Genomic DNA, 16,214 nt, shown 5'->3' with positions numbered 1-16,214 from the left:
AGGAGAAACAGGAGGTAAAAACCCATGGCAGGGTATGCACTGAATTTGTGCAGCCAGTCTTAGGAAAGGTAATGTAAACCCAAGCCCTAGAGCAGTCTGGTATATCTCAAAGGGGGGAAAAAAAATCAAGACTGTGTAACGGGGTCTATGAAAATACAGGAGTACCGTCAAACCTAGAGAGTGGCAGCAAGAATTCTGAGTCACAAAAATCCGAAACCCTTTGAACATTTGGGTGGAAGAACAATCACAAGAGGAAAAGGCTTTTTTACTGTCTATGCAGATTATTTGTAAAAAGTTAAAAAAAAAAAAAAAGACTCTGACTGAAAGGAGAAGAAAGGGAGCCTGAAAAGTCTGGCAAGCCCGAAAAGTAACATAAATAGAAATTAATTATAAAATTAATTATATAGCTCAAATCATGTCTGTAAAATTCCATTCATCGTCTGTTGGTTTAACATTGATGACCTCAATGTTTTATTCTAGTAAAATACAAAAACAGTCTTAAGTATTTTATTTTCCCAGTCCTGAATAATTGCTTCACTGGGCTTTTCAGGCAATCAGTCTTAAATTTCTCATATGCAGATTCTTCTACAAGGGTTTCTCTATATTAAAATCTTCATTAGGGAAGGGACGTTTGCGTTATTTCCATTTTTTGTACAGAAAAATGGAGACGCAGATGAGCAGAGGAAGACCCCCATAATCACAGGAAGTGTTTGCGTGCGAGCCAGAAGTGAAGTGTGTGTCTCTCGCGTCTTCAGCTGGTCTCCCTGCAATTGGCAGAATCATTCATTTGTTCAAACCTGTTTAGGCCTGTTGTGTGCTGGCCACAGTGCCTGGCACAGCAGAGCAAAAGGCAGTCTCCTGCTGATCAGTCTCTCCGCCTATTGCGTGAAAGACTGACGAGCTCACTATGAGCATCATCGCTGTGCTATCATGTGCGGAAAACGTGTGCAAGAGACAGGGCAGGCAGGAGGCGCTGTCTGACCACACGGGAGGAGCCTGTCGCTCCAGGAATCAGAGAAGCCGTGCTCAAAGAGGAGCCGGAAAATGAGAGAGTGATGGGTCAGCTAGTGAGGGAGAGAGGAAAGGAAAAGATGGAGCGAAGTATCCCAGCCAGCACATTTTATTCTTACTTAAATTCATATGCTGTGTTTTCCCTCTCTTACTCATCTGCAGTATGACCAGAAGTCATATTTTGCAAAGCTGTTCCCTACCAATGTGCATCTGTGATAATCCCCCCTCTCAGCACTCTGCAGAACTATTAAATGATTCTTTATTGTCTTAATTGTGAAATAAATCTTTGCATACAATTTCAATTTCCCCTATAAAATAAACCAGCAAATAAATAAATAAAAACTATAGCCCTGAGATGCTGTTTCTCTGAGGGAATTTTATTTAAGGGAATCTAAAACAAAAAATATGTACTAAACCTTGAAGGGCGTGAAATAGGCTGGGTCCAATGACAAATGGGTGGCTGGGAGTCCCCTATCTGGCAATGTTAGCCATGTCCTACCAACAGTTCTTGTCCCCATGCGCTATGCGTACTGAGTGCGCATTCAGAAAAAAATGTCCATGCTAGAAAACTTTAGGGACACAAAAGGACTAACTTACTAATCTGTGTCTAGCTCGCAACCCTCAGGACAACATATAAGCCAGGATGAGAACCTTGCTGAAGACTCTGAACCAATGAGATTTCTCAGATGGGAGCATGGATTTATATCAGGATAACAAATATCAATGTAAAGAAACCTCCTGCAATGCAGGAGACCTGGGCTCGATCCCAGGGTCAGGAGGATCGCCTGGAGAAGGGAATGGCAACCCACTCCAATATCCTTGCCTGAAGAAGTCCATGGACAGAGGAGCCTGACAGGCTGCAGACCATGGGGTTGCAAAGAGTTGAACACTACTACTAACAAACATCAAATACCTATGTCACCACCAACCCCTCCCTGCCCACGGCAGACACTGCTGATGATTCATGATTCTCCCTCCCACTAACCTCATCAGTCTGGCTCCCTTGATTGCTCTGATGGTAAAGAATCTGTCCGCAGTGCAGGAGACCTGGGTTTCATCCCTGGGTTGGAAGATTCCCCTGGAGAAGGGAATAGCTGAGTCAATCAGTTAATCAATCAATAAAAACTTTCACAGGGTTTTAATCTCAGCACCAAGTCAGATTAAACCTCATTTCATCTCTGTAAAATAGAGTTAATGATGCTTACCTCACTTGTTTATTATGAAAATTACCTAACATATCGAGGATAACACCTGACATTTAGTAGGCATTCAATAAATGTTAGTTTCTCCTTTTTTTAATGCTGACAGAAACAAGAATAAAGTGGCTTCCCACTGAGTGAGTATCCCTAAAACCTACCTAACACTTTGAATAGAGACTAAATTTTTATTTGAGGGAGTGTTCATGGTATGTTTTGTTTCATGCTAAAGGAAAGGGAAAATCAATCAACTCTAGAATATGCCTTTCCTGAAGAGGACCTGGGGGCCTTTTTTCTGGCCTAGAGTAAAAAATGTTGCAATTAACAGCCTTTTGGGGAACAGTGTATCTGAATCTTATAGTAAATGATACTTGTTAAAGAATGACTTCTGTGACTGCCACCCTCTTACTTCTACTCATAATTCCCAGATCCAGTGAATTAACTCAGAATTAATCAGTCAAGCACAAATATTGATCACTGCCAAGTCAGTACCGGGAACATTTCTACTGTGACACGTCATGCCACTAGGCAGAAGGAAGCCTCTTAGGTGCTTACTTAGTTTTGCCCACTCTGGTTTAGAATCCTGACTCTAAGATTCAGGTGTAAAACACTGAATTTAAATTTCTATCTACAACAGTACATAACAGTCCTGTAACTTGGGACTTCCTAAAGTCAACAAAAAGGTTTGCTGAGAATGACTTGATCTATATACCACAATGATAATTACATACTTTGATTATACAGTAGGTATTGCATATTAATTTGTACTTTCCATGCTAACGATATGAGTGAGGCACTATGCTCAGTACAGGGTTCCATTTGTGTGCAAGAGGCGAAGTTGTCTCTGACATCAGGGTGCTTATAGTAAAGAACAGCGGATAGACCCCCCCCCCCACATATGCACATATATACACACAAAACAGATTGTATTTATAGTAATAGAAAGAAAAATAAGGCATCTAAATAGAACATGGGCTTCCCAGGTGGTTCAATGGTACAGAATCTGCCTGCCAATGCAGGAGACATGGGTTTGATCCTTGGGTCAAGAAGATACCCTGGAGAAGGAAATGGCAACCTTCTCCAGTATTCTGGCCTGGGAATTCCCATGGACAGAGGAGCCTGGCAGGCTACAGTCCATGGGTTGCAAAGACCTGGACACAACTTAGCAACTAAACAACAATAAATATAACACACACCACTTCCAATTCTTCTCAAATATCAAAGCAGAAAAACGCCAGCTTAGGCTAAATGATGAGAAAATATTAAATGATCAGGGTTATGAATGATGCAGAAAGAACTCTGAGTCTGCATCATGCTGTGATCTCAAGCCAGCCCCTGAGAGATCCAAATACAGACACATAAAGAAAGAGGAAAAGGCAGACCAGTGGCCTGCTGGTGGAACCGGCTGAAAGCAGGCCTGACGGTGTTAGTCCCAGGCAGCTCCTCGCTGCCAAAGGAGAGTCCCACAAGAGCCCTGCCTGAGTTTTGTACACCTGAAAGGCCCTGCCTGACAGCAAAGGACGCACAATTTGACTCTCAGATATTCTCAGCAGCATCTTCCTTTCCTCCAAAATCATACAGGAAGCATGGAGCTCAGTAAGGACTCCCTGCCAAGTCAACATACAGACCATCAGGCCCATGTCCTAGGATCTCTGACTCCTCATTCATTCTGCCTGAACAAAACCTTGGAGGAGGGTTTGAAAACTCAACAGTCCAGAAACTATGAACTACGGGAATATTTATCCTGTAAGACTAATACCCAAACAGTAAGCATGAGTACCAGTCATTGCTAAGCAGTCATCATTTTTAGGGGTCCAGGAAATCAGTGAGCCATCCATCTCTCATCAGATGTATGGGCAGCACACAAGTGGAATCACAGGATAATGTGCATAATAATGTTTTGGCACCTCACTAGCCCTTAAAAAAAAAAAAAACTTGTATTTTCTGCTGGAGAAGGTATAGAGAAAAGGGAACTCTCCTACATTGTTGGTGGGAATGTAAACTGGTACAGCCACTATGAAGAACAGTATGGAGGTTCCTTATAAAACCAAAAATAGACTTACCAAATGATCCCTATAATCCCACTCCTCGGTGTCTATCTGGGGAAAACTCTAATTCAAAAAGATGCATGAACCCATGTTCTCAGCAGCACTATTCACAATAGCCAAGATATGGAAGTAACCTAAATGTCCACTGACAGATGAGTGGATAAAAGAAGATGCAACACAGATGTATACATACATATGTACATATGTATAATGGAATATTATTCAGCCATAAAAAATAAAATAATGCCGTTTGCTGCAACATGGATGGACCTAGAGATTATCATGCTGAGTGAAGTATGTCAGAGGAAAGCAAATATCATATGATATCACTTTTATTTGGAATCTTAAAAAATGATACAAATGCACTTATTTTCAAAACAGAGACAGACTCATTGACATAGAAAACAAACTTATAGTCACCAAAGGGGCAAGGGGGCAGGGGAGGGGTACACCAGGGCGCAGGGGGCAGGGGAGGGGTACGCTAGGACGCAGGGGGCAGGGGAGGGGTACGGCTAGGATGTAGGGGTCAGCAGACACAAACTACTACACATGGAATAGATCAACAAGGTGCTGTGTGCGGCACAAGGACCTATATTCAGTATCTTGTAGTAAACTGTAATGGAAAAGAAAAAACCCTTGTTACCTCCAATATATGTCACTGTAAGCTATGAAAGGATGGATTATGCTAGAGAATCACAGAATACAGATCAGGCGTGAAAGCGGAGGCGGTGGTGGGGGGGTTGGTGAGAAATGGAGACCTATCTAAATAAATTTCATCAGAAAACAGGCCTTGATTTTGTAATTTATGCCTCCTGTGCTTTTCAGAAAGGAAATACTTGTGCATCTTCTGAGAAACTCTAATATGCTTGTTATGAGGGAACGTCACTGATATGATCAAGATTCTTTAAAATATGAAAGCATATGCTAAGTTGATTAAATTTATAATAAAATATAAAGCATATATTCCATACATTCTTAGTTAACTTCTACATACCCTTCTGGTCGTGACTTTCCGGTACACTGAGCACCGCCAATAATTTACCATTATACTAAGAATGAAACAGGGATTAAAAAAAAGAAAAGAAAACCATTAATGGAGAAAAGGCCCAGTAGTTCACAGAAGAATGTAAGGAAGAGACTTAGGAAGAATAACAGGGCATTCGGATGTTTGTAAACAAAGTGGGGACAGTAATCAATGAAAATCTAAACGTATAATAAGGTTGACAGTATCTCAAGATTCTGAGATTTGATAGAACATGTCCCGTGACAGGAATACAGCAGTGGAAGGATACCACCCCTTGCTCAAAGGAATTAGATGTAACAGTAGGAAAAGCAGGGTGCTTCCCAGGTGGCACTCACGGTAAAGAACCCGCCTGCCAATGAAGGACACATGAGAGATGAAGGTTCGATCCCTGGGTCGGGAAGATCCCCTGGAGGCAACCCACTCCAGTTTCCTTGCCTGGAAAATCCCATGAACAGAGGAGCCTGGTGGGCTGCGGTCCATGGGTTACAAAGAGCTGGACACAACTGAAGCGACTGAGCAGGGGCATGTGTAGGAAAGGGGGTAAATATGAGAGTGATATGCCACTAGGAAAGATATCTGGAAAATGAAGCTCAAAGATCTGTGCAAGTTCTCTGGGTGAGGATTTAAGAAAGAAAAAGAAAAAAAATTTAAACTGTATTTTTAGAGGAGGGGCATGGTGGGTCATCCAGGAAACCACTTTTCTTTGGCCTCTGACATCCTTTCTTCCTTCTAGCTGATCTAGCTTATGTCTTCCCTGGCATGTCATCTTCCGCTGCCATTTCTTGAGGTCAGTGTCACATCAGACTTGTAGGCTCTCTAGAATTCTAAATCTATTATCCATGAATTTCCTTGTTGATTACATTCATTTCCATGTCTCTAATTTCTACTCACAAACAGATGATGCCTAAAGGTATAACTTCCACCCTGATATCTCTCCTAAGCTTCTGCTTCTGTCTGCTCCACTGGTCGTAAACATTTCAAACACAACACGTCCAAACTGAGACTAGATGTCATTCCTATAAACTGTGATCCTTTTCTTCTAACAGCCCTCTTCTCAGTTAATAGACTGCCATTGACTTGGTTGGAAGTCTCTATCCAGACTCTATCTACCTCATCATTTCCTTCAGTACTAGCCCTGAAATATCTTTACCAGCTGAATGTTCTCAGGACAGTGGCTTTTAGTTACTGCCCTATCACCCCTTGACAGTCCTATTGTGATAGCTTTCTAAACATTTCACCTCTAGTCTCTATCCGCCATCCAGACCTCCTGAATTTCCAATCTATCTTTCCCCCCTACTAGTCCTGGCCTTGAGACACTATAGTTCACAGAAAGCCTTAGGCAGGGTTAGGGAATTATCATATAAGACATTCACATACTGGATGAGAAGTCAGCTTGATGACCTCCACGGCTGGGCTGCCAACCCGGGGCCAGTTGTATAGTCACTGAACTTTGCCATTGTTCAGTTGCTCAGCTGTGTCTGACTCTTCGTGACCCATGGACCGCAGCACACCAGGCTGCCCTGTCCTTCTCTGTCTCCCAGAGTTTGCTCAGTTTCATGTCCACTGAGTCGGTGCTGCCATCCAACCATCTCATTCTCTGCAGTCCCCTTCTCCTCCTGCCTCCAATCTTTCCCAGCATGAGGATCTTTTCCATTGACAGCTCTTCACATCAGGTGGCCAAAGAATTGGAGCTTCAGGTTCAGAATCAGTCCTTCCAGTGAATTTCAGGGTTGATTTCCTTTAGGACTGACTGGTTTGATTTCCTTGCAGTCCAAGGGATTCTCAAGAGTCTTCTCCAACACCAGAGTCTGAAAGCATCAATTCTTCAGTGCTCAGCCTTCTTTATGATCCAACTCTCACATCTGTTATTGAGCCTTATTATTCAAGAAAAATTCCTTTGTCCCACCCCCTATGTACTGATTCAAAATCTCCCGAGTTTAGACTCCTGAGTTGTATTTTTCTAGACTCTCCAAGTGACTCTGATGCACATTCATTTTTGGAAACTCTAAGATCTTATCCAATTATAAGATTCAGTGATTATAACACTCTAATCAAAATCCAATTTGCTATTCCAAGAGAATAGCTTCAAAAATATTTTCTGCAATGGCAGCATCATTAAACTCAACATAAAGTCTTTGGAGTGGTTCATGTCAAATGAAAAAAAAAAAAAAAACACTCGTCTGAATGTATAAATTCTGACAAGTTTGTGAAAATAGTCACAACACATTAGAGGCATGCCTTACACATATTTCTTCCAACACATATCTAGTGGAGTTTTCTTTAGGTTCACACATGATGTTAACAGGTTGCACATGAAGAGTTCAAGAATATATTTGACATAAAAATAGTGGTGAATCTTATCATATAGAAGGCATTTAGTAATTAGTGTGCTAATTACATTTATACAAAAACAGTTAAGATTCCATAAAACAGCATGGGGTAACAAAAAGAAGGGAGTCCAGTGAAAGCCCTCGTTGTTGTTTAGTCGCTAAGTCGCAGCCAGCTCTTTGCGAGTCCATGGACTATAGCCTTCTAGATCCTCTGTCCATGGAGTTACTGAGGCAAGAATATTGGAGTGTGTTGCTGTTTCCTTCTCCAGGAGATCACCCCAACCCAAGGATTGAACCTGCATCTCCCTCATTGGCAGGTGGAGTCTTCAAATGAGCCATCAGGGAAATATATATGTACAATGATTCTCTTTAGCTAATGAAGGGATTCCTGTTTCATGTACCACATAGTATCTTTCCTCTATAAGTAAATTACTATGGTCATTTAGTAGCTCAAGACCTAGCAGGGGAAATAGACTCCTAGAGAATTAACTACAGTACACCATAAATTTCACTGTCATATCACTATTATAAACTGTTAGGGAAGAATAATGATAGGAATGATTGGTCCCTATTTTCTTGTTGTAAAATAGTTTCTATGAGGAGCAAATTTGTAAATATGAACCTAAACCCTATGGTATACTAAAGTCTCAGAAGCTGAAATCCTACATATAAGCAGCGTATGTGAACCTGGGCGCCTAGACTATGGATACAGGCATATTCATTAGCTGGCATCCCTGGTGGCTCAGGTGGTAAAGAATCTGCCTTCAGTACAAGAGACCCCGGTTTGATCTCTGGGTCGGAAGATCCTCTGGAGAGGGGAATGGCAACCCACTCCAGTATTCCTGCCTGGAGAATCCCATGGACAGAGGAGCTTGGTGGGCTGTGTCCATGGGATCATAAAGAGTCAGACACGACTGAGTGACTAACACACATATTCATCAGCAATGAGATATGCATTTATTTATAATTCTATACACTATATAAAATAACTGTCATATTTGCTCTGGGCTATCCACATACACAGTTTTTAAAGTCAAAAGCACAGGTGTTTTAAATAAGCATATATTTTCCCACAGAAACTATTTTGTAAAGTGTTCTGGGGAATCCTAAGCTAACTCATAAGTTCTATTAAGCCCATAATGAATCTTATTATAAACTAATAATACTATTTAAAACCTAAGATCTTGAAGAAAGAGACTGGCAAGTTAGAAATAAGGGAAAGGAAAAAGAATGTTTCCATTCCTTTTTACAACAGAGCTGCCCTTTAACATATTTTGAAAGAACCACACACTTCTTTGTCACTATCAAGGAGAAAGAAATTTTCCTCTGCCCTTCTATGTTCTTCTGGCTGGTCTAGGAATTAAATTGACATGAGACATTAAGAAGAGAAATCGAAGAGCTTAATAACCTGTAGACAGGGGAGAGACTCAGGAAAAATGAGGAACTCACCAAAATGGCCAAAGCCCTTACCTTAAATACCATCCTCAGTTAAAGACAAAAGAAGATGTTATGGGTGGCAACAGTCAGCTAGCAGAGAAAAAGCACAGTAATAAGGGGAACAAAAGTCATTATGCAGATTTAAGTCTTTGCCTTCTCCACCAATCAGAATTACTAGAGATTTGTTCATCCTCCTCTTCTATACAGTGAGGGAGATCCCCTTACAAAGAGAGCTTTCGCTTATGAATGCAAATGTTTCTGACAAAAAGGCATCTCCTCCTATTTGGTTTTCAGAGTTTTTCCTTTGTCTGCTGTTTCTTGGAAAATAACCAGCTTAAAATAATTAATATGTCAAAGAGACATATTTTGGGGTAGCAAATTCTGCTCCCCTATACCATCATTACATACTGTTATTGCTGCCTCCCTTAGCTCCCATTAACCATTGACATTCAGAGTCACTTAATACAACATTCTTGACTACGAAATACAGGAAGTTACACCTATATCAGTTAGGATTTGGTCTGGCTGCATTGTTGCTGTTGTTTAGTCACTCAGTCGTGTCTGACTCTTTTATGACCCCATGGACTGTAGCCCGCCAGGCTCCTCTGGCCATGGGATTTCCCAGGCAAGAGTACTGAAATAGGTTGCCATGTCCTTCTCCATTGGCTGCATATATCAGGGAAATAAAAGTAATTTACATAAGATAAATATGACATACGTCATCCAGAGCTAGCCAGTGGTCCCATGGTTAACAGGGACTCAGACTCCCTGTATTTTTCTCTTCCAAATCCCAAAACATGTTTTCTGACTTTAACGTTACCTCAGAGTCTAAGATAACTGCTGGAGCTCTAGCCATCACATGTATAGTCCAGTCAACAGAAGGAGAAAGCAGGGAAGGGCACAAAAGGTACTTTCCAATATGAATCACTTTCCTCTAAGGAGTTCTCTACTTATATTTTTCTGGCTAAAACTTAGTCACATGGCACCTCTGACTGCAAAGGCTGCTGGCAAATGTGGCATTTTAGTTGCATCCTTTATCCCCTCAAATGAAACTGGAGATAGTTGCTGAGGAAGAAGGGGAGAATGGATATTTGCAGGCAGTTAGTAATCTCTACTGGAGAAGGAAAAGGCAGCCCACTCCAGTATTCTTGCCTGGAGAATCCCAGGGACGGTGGAGCCTGGTGGACTGCAGTCTGTGGGGTCACACAGAGTCGGACAGGACTGAAGCGACCTAGCAGCAGCAGTAATCTCCGCTACACTGCTGAACTGTCTGACGCTCCAGATTACTTAACTCCTCTCTTGTGGCTGCTTAGCCACTTCAATCATCTCCAGCTCTCTGCAACCCCATGGACTGTAGCCATGCAGACTCCTCTGTCCACAGGATTCTCCAGGCAAGAATACTGGAGTGGGTTGCCATGCTCTCCTCCAGGGGATCTTCCCAAACCAGGGATCAAACCCCGGTCTCCTGAACTGAAGACAGATTCTTTACCACTGAGCCACCAGGGAAAACCAACTCCTCTCCTACTCACTCAATAAAAATATCTCAATTCTGTTTTAAAAATCTAATTGACAGGAATGATTCTTCTAGAGCAATGGTTCTCAACTCTGGCTGCACAGTTAGAAGCCCTTGGAGTGCCTTTTAAAAATCTTGATGCCCAGGCCAGTGAAATCAGAAACTCTGGCAGTGAAACCTAAGTCACAGTATTCTTAAAAAATACCTAAGTGATTACAGTGTGTAGTCAAGTTTGAGAATCACTGTCCTAAAGACATTTTAAAAGAAGGCACATAACCCAAATGTTGCCAAATTGTTGTACTTTTTTGCAGCAGAGTCAAAGACAGCATAGATGGTTCCAATGTTGGTCATCCTCGATGCCTTTACCTTTCACATACCCTCTCATCCACGTAAACAGTTTGTATCATTTCAAATAATTCTCAAATCTTTCTACACCTTTATCTCATCCAAAGTCTACACAGCAATCCAAAGAATGTTTAAAACACACACATACAAATCTGACCACCTCATTCCTCTATTCTGCATAGATCCCTCCAATGACTTCCCATCGATCTAAGACTCTTTGCCCTCCAAGATCCCCTCCTGCCTACATCCCAGGCTTATATTAGGCCACTCATCACATTACTGTGTGTGACCTCCTCCCATGATCCCAAGCTCTTTCCGTACAGTTGACTTGTGTTTGCCAAACCAACCAAATCCACAAAGGAAGCCAAACCGCAAAGCCTTCCTTCGCTCATTCCTGTTAAAGGAGGCTTTACTACTCACAGATGGAGTCAAGATCCTTGCTATTTGTCAACATGGCCCTTATCCCACCTGTGAGTCTTTAAAAGTGCCCCCCTTCCCCACCACGTTTGTTTAAGTGTAGGGAATACGTTATCATTTTGTTGTCAGAACCCAGAACAGCTCCTGTCACAAAGTATGGATTTCATAATCCAAAGATAAATATTTGATGACTGAATATCTGAGGAAAGGAGCAGTATAGGATACTGAAGTTAAAAGGGTCGACTGGAGACCAACCGAAAGAGCCACAAGCACCTGCTTGTACCTTAGGCACAGTGACCCACATCCACATTTCTTCCCTCGTCTTGAATGTGTGTCTGTGTCTCTGCAGGTTGTGACTTGATCCCAGTGCAGTATCTCCGCTGGGGTGACCCCGAGCCCATCGCAGCCGTGGTGTTTGCCTGTCTGGGCCTGCTGGCCACCCTGTTTGTCACCGCGATCTTCATCATCTACCGAGATACGCCGGTAGTCAAGTCCTCCAGCAGGGAACTCTGCTACATTATCCTCGCTGGCATCTGCCTGGGCTACTTGTGTACCTTCTGCCTCATTGCGAAGCCCAAACAGATTTACTGCTACCTGCAAAGAATAGGCATTGGTCTCTCCCCAGCCATGAGCTACTCGGCTCTGGTCACCAAGACCAATCGGATTGCGAGGATCCTGGCAGGCAGCAAGAAGAAGATCTGCACCAAAAAGCCCCGATTCATGAGTGCCTGCGCCCAGCTGGTGATTGCGTTCATCCTCATATGCATTCAGCTGGGCATCATCGTCGCCCTGTTCATCATGGAGCCTCCGGATATAATGCACGACTACCCGAGCATCCGAGAGGTCTACCTGATCTGTAACACCACCAACCTGGGGGTCGTCACCCCTCTCGGATACAACGGACTGCTGATCCTGAGCTGCACCTTCTACGCCTTCAAGACCAGAAACGTCCCGGCGAACTTCAACGAGGCCAAGTACATCGCCTTCACGATGTACACCACCTGCATCATTTGGCTGGCCTTTGTGCCCATCTACTTCGGCAGCAACTACAAGATCATCACCATGTGCTTCTCCGTCAGCCTCAGCGCCACGGTGGCGCTTGGCTGCATGTTCGTGCCCAAGGTCTACATCATCCTGGCCAAGCCCGAGAGAAACGTGCGCAGCGCCTTCACCACGTCCACCGTGGTGCGCATGCACGTGGGCGACGGCAAGTCCTCCTCGGCCGCCAGCAGGTCCAGCAGCCTGGTCAACCTGTGGAAGAGGAGGGGCTCCTCTGGGGAAACCCTAAGGTAAAACCCGCGGGGGGCGGGGGCGGGGGGCCTGGCACCTGTGGCCGAAGCAGTGGCCTTTGCTTCCTGGGGCTTTTACATGGGAAATAGCCGAGCAACTAAAACTAGGGGAGGCGGGGTGCTGCTTAAGGGTTTTGGACATCCGCCTGGAATGGTTTTCCTGGAAGGAATTGGATACGGACCTATAAATGGATATGGGACCTGGTGACTTAGCCTAAGCCTAGAATCTTAAAAGTTGAGATAAAGAAAAAAAAAAAGCAAAGACTTAGGGCAAAGGGAAGTGAGGTCAGAAGGACTGGGAGGGCACAGCTAAGTCAGTAAGGCAAGGTAAGGTGTCTGGGTCCTGAGGCGGACAGAGATCCACTGTGGACTAAATTCTGATTCACTGGAATGGAGCAGAAAAGAGTGTGTAGAGAGCAGAACACCAAGAGCCTTACACGTCTGCACTTACATGGGTCTCACTCTTTCTCGAGCCCAGAGGAACCCTTCACTGCCTGTCCCGTAAGATGCCAGAATGTAGAACTGGTCTTTTTATTCTTAAGGGGAAACTTGAACTCCTGGGACATGTCTAAGGAGCTGAAAGGGGCAGAAGAATAGAGTAGCTTTGCATATAATCAGCCTTAACAAGCAGCCAGTTCCCCACACTCCCTGCTGTCCCACCCCACCTGCCAAGGTCAGTGTCCCAGGTAACAGTTATTGGCCAACCGCCATCAGAAAAGAATCTGAAGCCAACAGCCAAGGCTTCCCACCCCATCCCCCCCAATATGAGGGACTAAAGCACTTCAAAAGGCAATGAGATCATCTTAGTGGCTTGAGAACTATTTTAGAGGTGTCAAAAAGGCTACATAGACTGTTACTGGGAATAACATTTAAGAATACATCTCAAAAGAACCAGTCAGAATATCATCCGCTAACTCTTACAGAGATTTGAGAATTTTCCGAAAATCTAGATAGACAAGTGGGAGAGAAATACTTTTCAAACGGAAGATAAATAGCTAAACACGAATCCTTGAACAATTCTCTTACCCCATCATTTAGCCAGCATGAAAAGTCCTACTTTCCAGTCAGCCCTAATTCATCAAAGCCTGAATGACGGGTGATGGTAAAGGTACTGTGTCTGCTGAGGACTAAAACAGATTTCACAAAATGCTTGGAGTTTATCCACACGGCCCAACTCATTTGCATTGTTAGCTTGCCTCCTTGCCTCTTTCAATTCTCTTATGATTCCTGTATGCCTCTCATCTCTTTCCATGTATACTGTGAAAGGAATTCAACTAACTTGCAAGCCTTGGTAAAAATAACCTCTTCTACTTCAATAAATCCTGGAAATGCCATGGTCTATACACAGAAGACCTTCCATATATCTAACTGCAGGCATACGTTCCGTCTACCTTCCTGACTCCTCTCAAACATTCTTGTTCTGCAACTCTGCATGATAAGCCTTTTATTTTGTCTTAGAAAATTTATTTTGCCAAGGTTTCATTTTATCAGCCTTTCTTTAAACTCTCTCTTCAAATATAATCTCCCAGGGCATCGTGATAGATGAAAGAAACGGGTTGCTGCAGGGACAGTTGTGAGTCTGTACCTAAGGACCCCCAGACTCACTGGGGCAGGCTCCTTAGAGAGAGGGTACAGCAGTGGTGAAGAGCACTGACCTTGAAGCCAGCTTGTCCTGAGTTTGAACACGAGCACTGCCATTTCTTCTCTCTGAGCCTTAGTTTCTTCCTCTGCCATATTGAGATCCTATCACCGACCTCACAGAATTGTCAAGAGTGAAAGAAATAGCGTGTGCAAAGGCCAGGCAGGCAGTGGACACGTTACTGGGAGTAGCGGAGTGCAGAGCTGGGCAGCGCGGAACTGAAGGGCAGCGGCATCGCTGACCAGCCGTGTGACCAACCACAGGCGAGTCACGTGAGCTTGTGGTGCCTCGACTTCCGCCTCTGATGAATGAGACACATATGACATATCGCGGTTGTAAGACTAAATGAGTGAATATACCTAAGTGCTGGCCACACAGTAAGTACCAGGGACAGAGGAGCCTGCTGGGCTACATTCCATGGGGTCACAAAGAGTCAGACACGACTTAGTGACTAAACAACAATAGCAAGTACTACTGAAGTGTTTGCTATTATTATTCAATTCAGTCGCTCAGTCATGTGTGACTCTTTGTGACCCCATGGACTGCAGCACACCAGGCTTCCCTGTCCATCAGCAACTCCCAGACCTTACTCAAACTCATGTCCATCAAGTTGGTGATGTCATCCAACCATCTCATCCTCTGTCGTCCCCTTCTCCTCCCACCTTCAATCTTTTCCAGCATCAGGGTCTTTTCCAATGAGTCAGTTCTTCCCCTCAGGTAGCCAAAGTATTAGAGTTTCAGCTTCAGCATCAGTCCTTCCAATGATTTCCTAAAGGACTGATCTCCTTTAGGATGAACTGGTTGGATCTCCTTGCAGTCCAAGGGACTCTCAAGAGTCTTCTCCAACACCACAGCTCAAAAGCATCAACTCTTTGGTGCTCAGCTTTCTTTATGGCCCAACTCTCACATCCATACATGACTACTAGAAAAACCATAGCTTTGACTAGACAGACCTTTGTTGGCAAAGTAATGTCTCTACTTTTTAAAATGCTGTCTAGTTTGATTATAGCTTTTCTTCCAAAGAGCAACCGTTTTTTAACTTCATGGGTACAATCACCATCTGCAGTGATTTTGGAGCCCCAAAAATAAAGTCCCTCACTGTTTCCATTCTTTCCCCATCTATTTGCCATGAAGTGATGGGACCAGATGCAATGATCTTAGTTTTTTGAATGTTGAGTTTTAAGCCAACTTTTTCACTCTCCTCTTTCACTTTCATCCAGAGGCTCTTGAGTTCTTCTTCGTTTTCTGCCATAAGGGTGCGGTCATATATGTATCTGAGGTTATTGATATTTCTCCCAGCAATCGCTATTCCAGCTTGTGCTTCATCCAGCCCAGCATTTCACAGGATGTATTTTGCATATAAGTTAAATAAGCAGCATGACAAAATACAGCCTTGACGTGCTCCTTTCCCAATTTGGAACCAGTCTGTTGATCCATGTCTGGTTATAACTGTTACTTCTTGACCTGCATACAGATTTCTCAGGAGGCAGGTCACATGGTCTGGTATTCCCATCTCTTGAAGCATTTTCCACAGTCTGTTGTGATCCACACAGTCAAAGGCTTTGGCATAATCAGTAAAGCAGAAGTAGATGTTTTTTTTGAACTCTCTTGCTTTTTCTATGAATCCAACGGATGTTGGCAATTTGTTCTCTGGTTCCTCTGCCTTTTCTAAATCTAGCTTGAACATCTGGAAGTTCTTGATTCATATACTGTTGAAGACTGGCTTGGAGAATTTTGAGCATTACTTTAATGGCGTATACTAACTTAACTTTTTCCACACCTGAAGTGTCTGTGTCGGGTATGCGATAAGGACAATCTTAATAACAAAGAGAGCATCATAAAAGGCAGGACAGACCTATAGATATACTGATTATATAGCCTGGGCCTGCTCCAGCCAGTATCTCTGTTTTCACCTTGTCCGGCTGCATGCCCGACTAAAGAGCACAGCCTTTGCAGGGTAAGCTT

General features: G+C 43.4%; 1 protein-coding gene and 1 long non-coding RNA gene across 4 annotated transcripts in view; one reads left to right on the top strand and one right to left on the bottom strand.

Moving 5' to 3' along the window:
- Positions 1-16,214, top strand: part of GRM5 (glutamate metabotropic receptor 5) — a 597,259-nt gene that overhangs the window by 511,146 nt on the left and 69,899 nt on the right. For both annotated transcript variants that reach the window (XM_043876471.1, XM_043876463.1), the window contains exon 8: positions 11,671-12,610. In XM_043876471.1, the coding sequence (XP_043732406.1) occupies positions 11,671-12,610 (940 nt within the window). The remainder of the gene's footprint in view (positions 1-11,670; positions 12,611-16,214) is intronic.
- LOC122676914 overlaps positions 1-16,214 on the bottom strand; it is a 262,627-nt gene that overhangs the window by 181,156 nt on the left and 65,257 nt on the right. Inside the window, exon 2 of one of the 2 annotated variants that reach the window (XR_006335661.1) lies at positions 1,997-2,089. The exons of the other annotated variant lie outside the window; for it this stretch is intronic. This is a non-coding gene — a long non-coding RNA (uncharacterized LOC122676914). The remainder of the gene's footprint in view (positions 1-1,996; positions 2,090-16,214) is intronic. 2 annotated transcript variants of the gene reach the window in all.

Source organism: Cervus elaphus, chromosome 2 (assembly GCF_910594005.1).
Source record: "Cervus elaphus chromosome 2, mCerEla1.1, whole genome shotgun sequence".
NCBI lineage: Eukaryota > Metazoa > Chordata > Mammalia > Artiodactyla > Cervidae > Cervus > Cervus elaphus.
The sequence above is the reverse complement of the archived record's forward strand: the minus strand, read 5'-3'. Positions and strand labels throughout refer to the sequence as shown.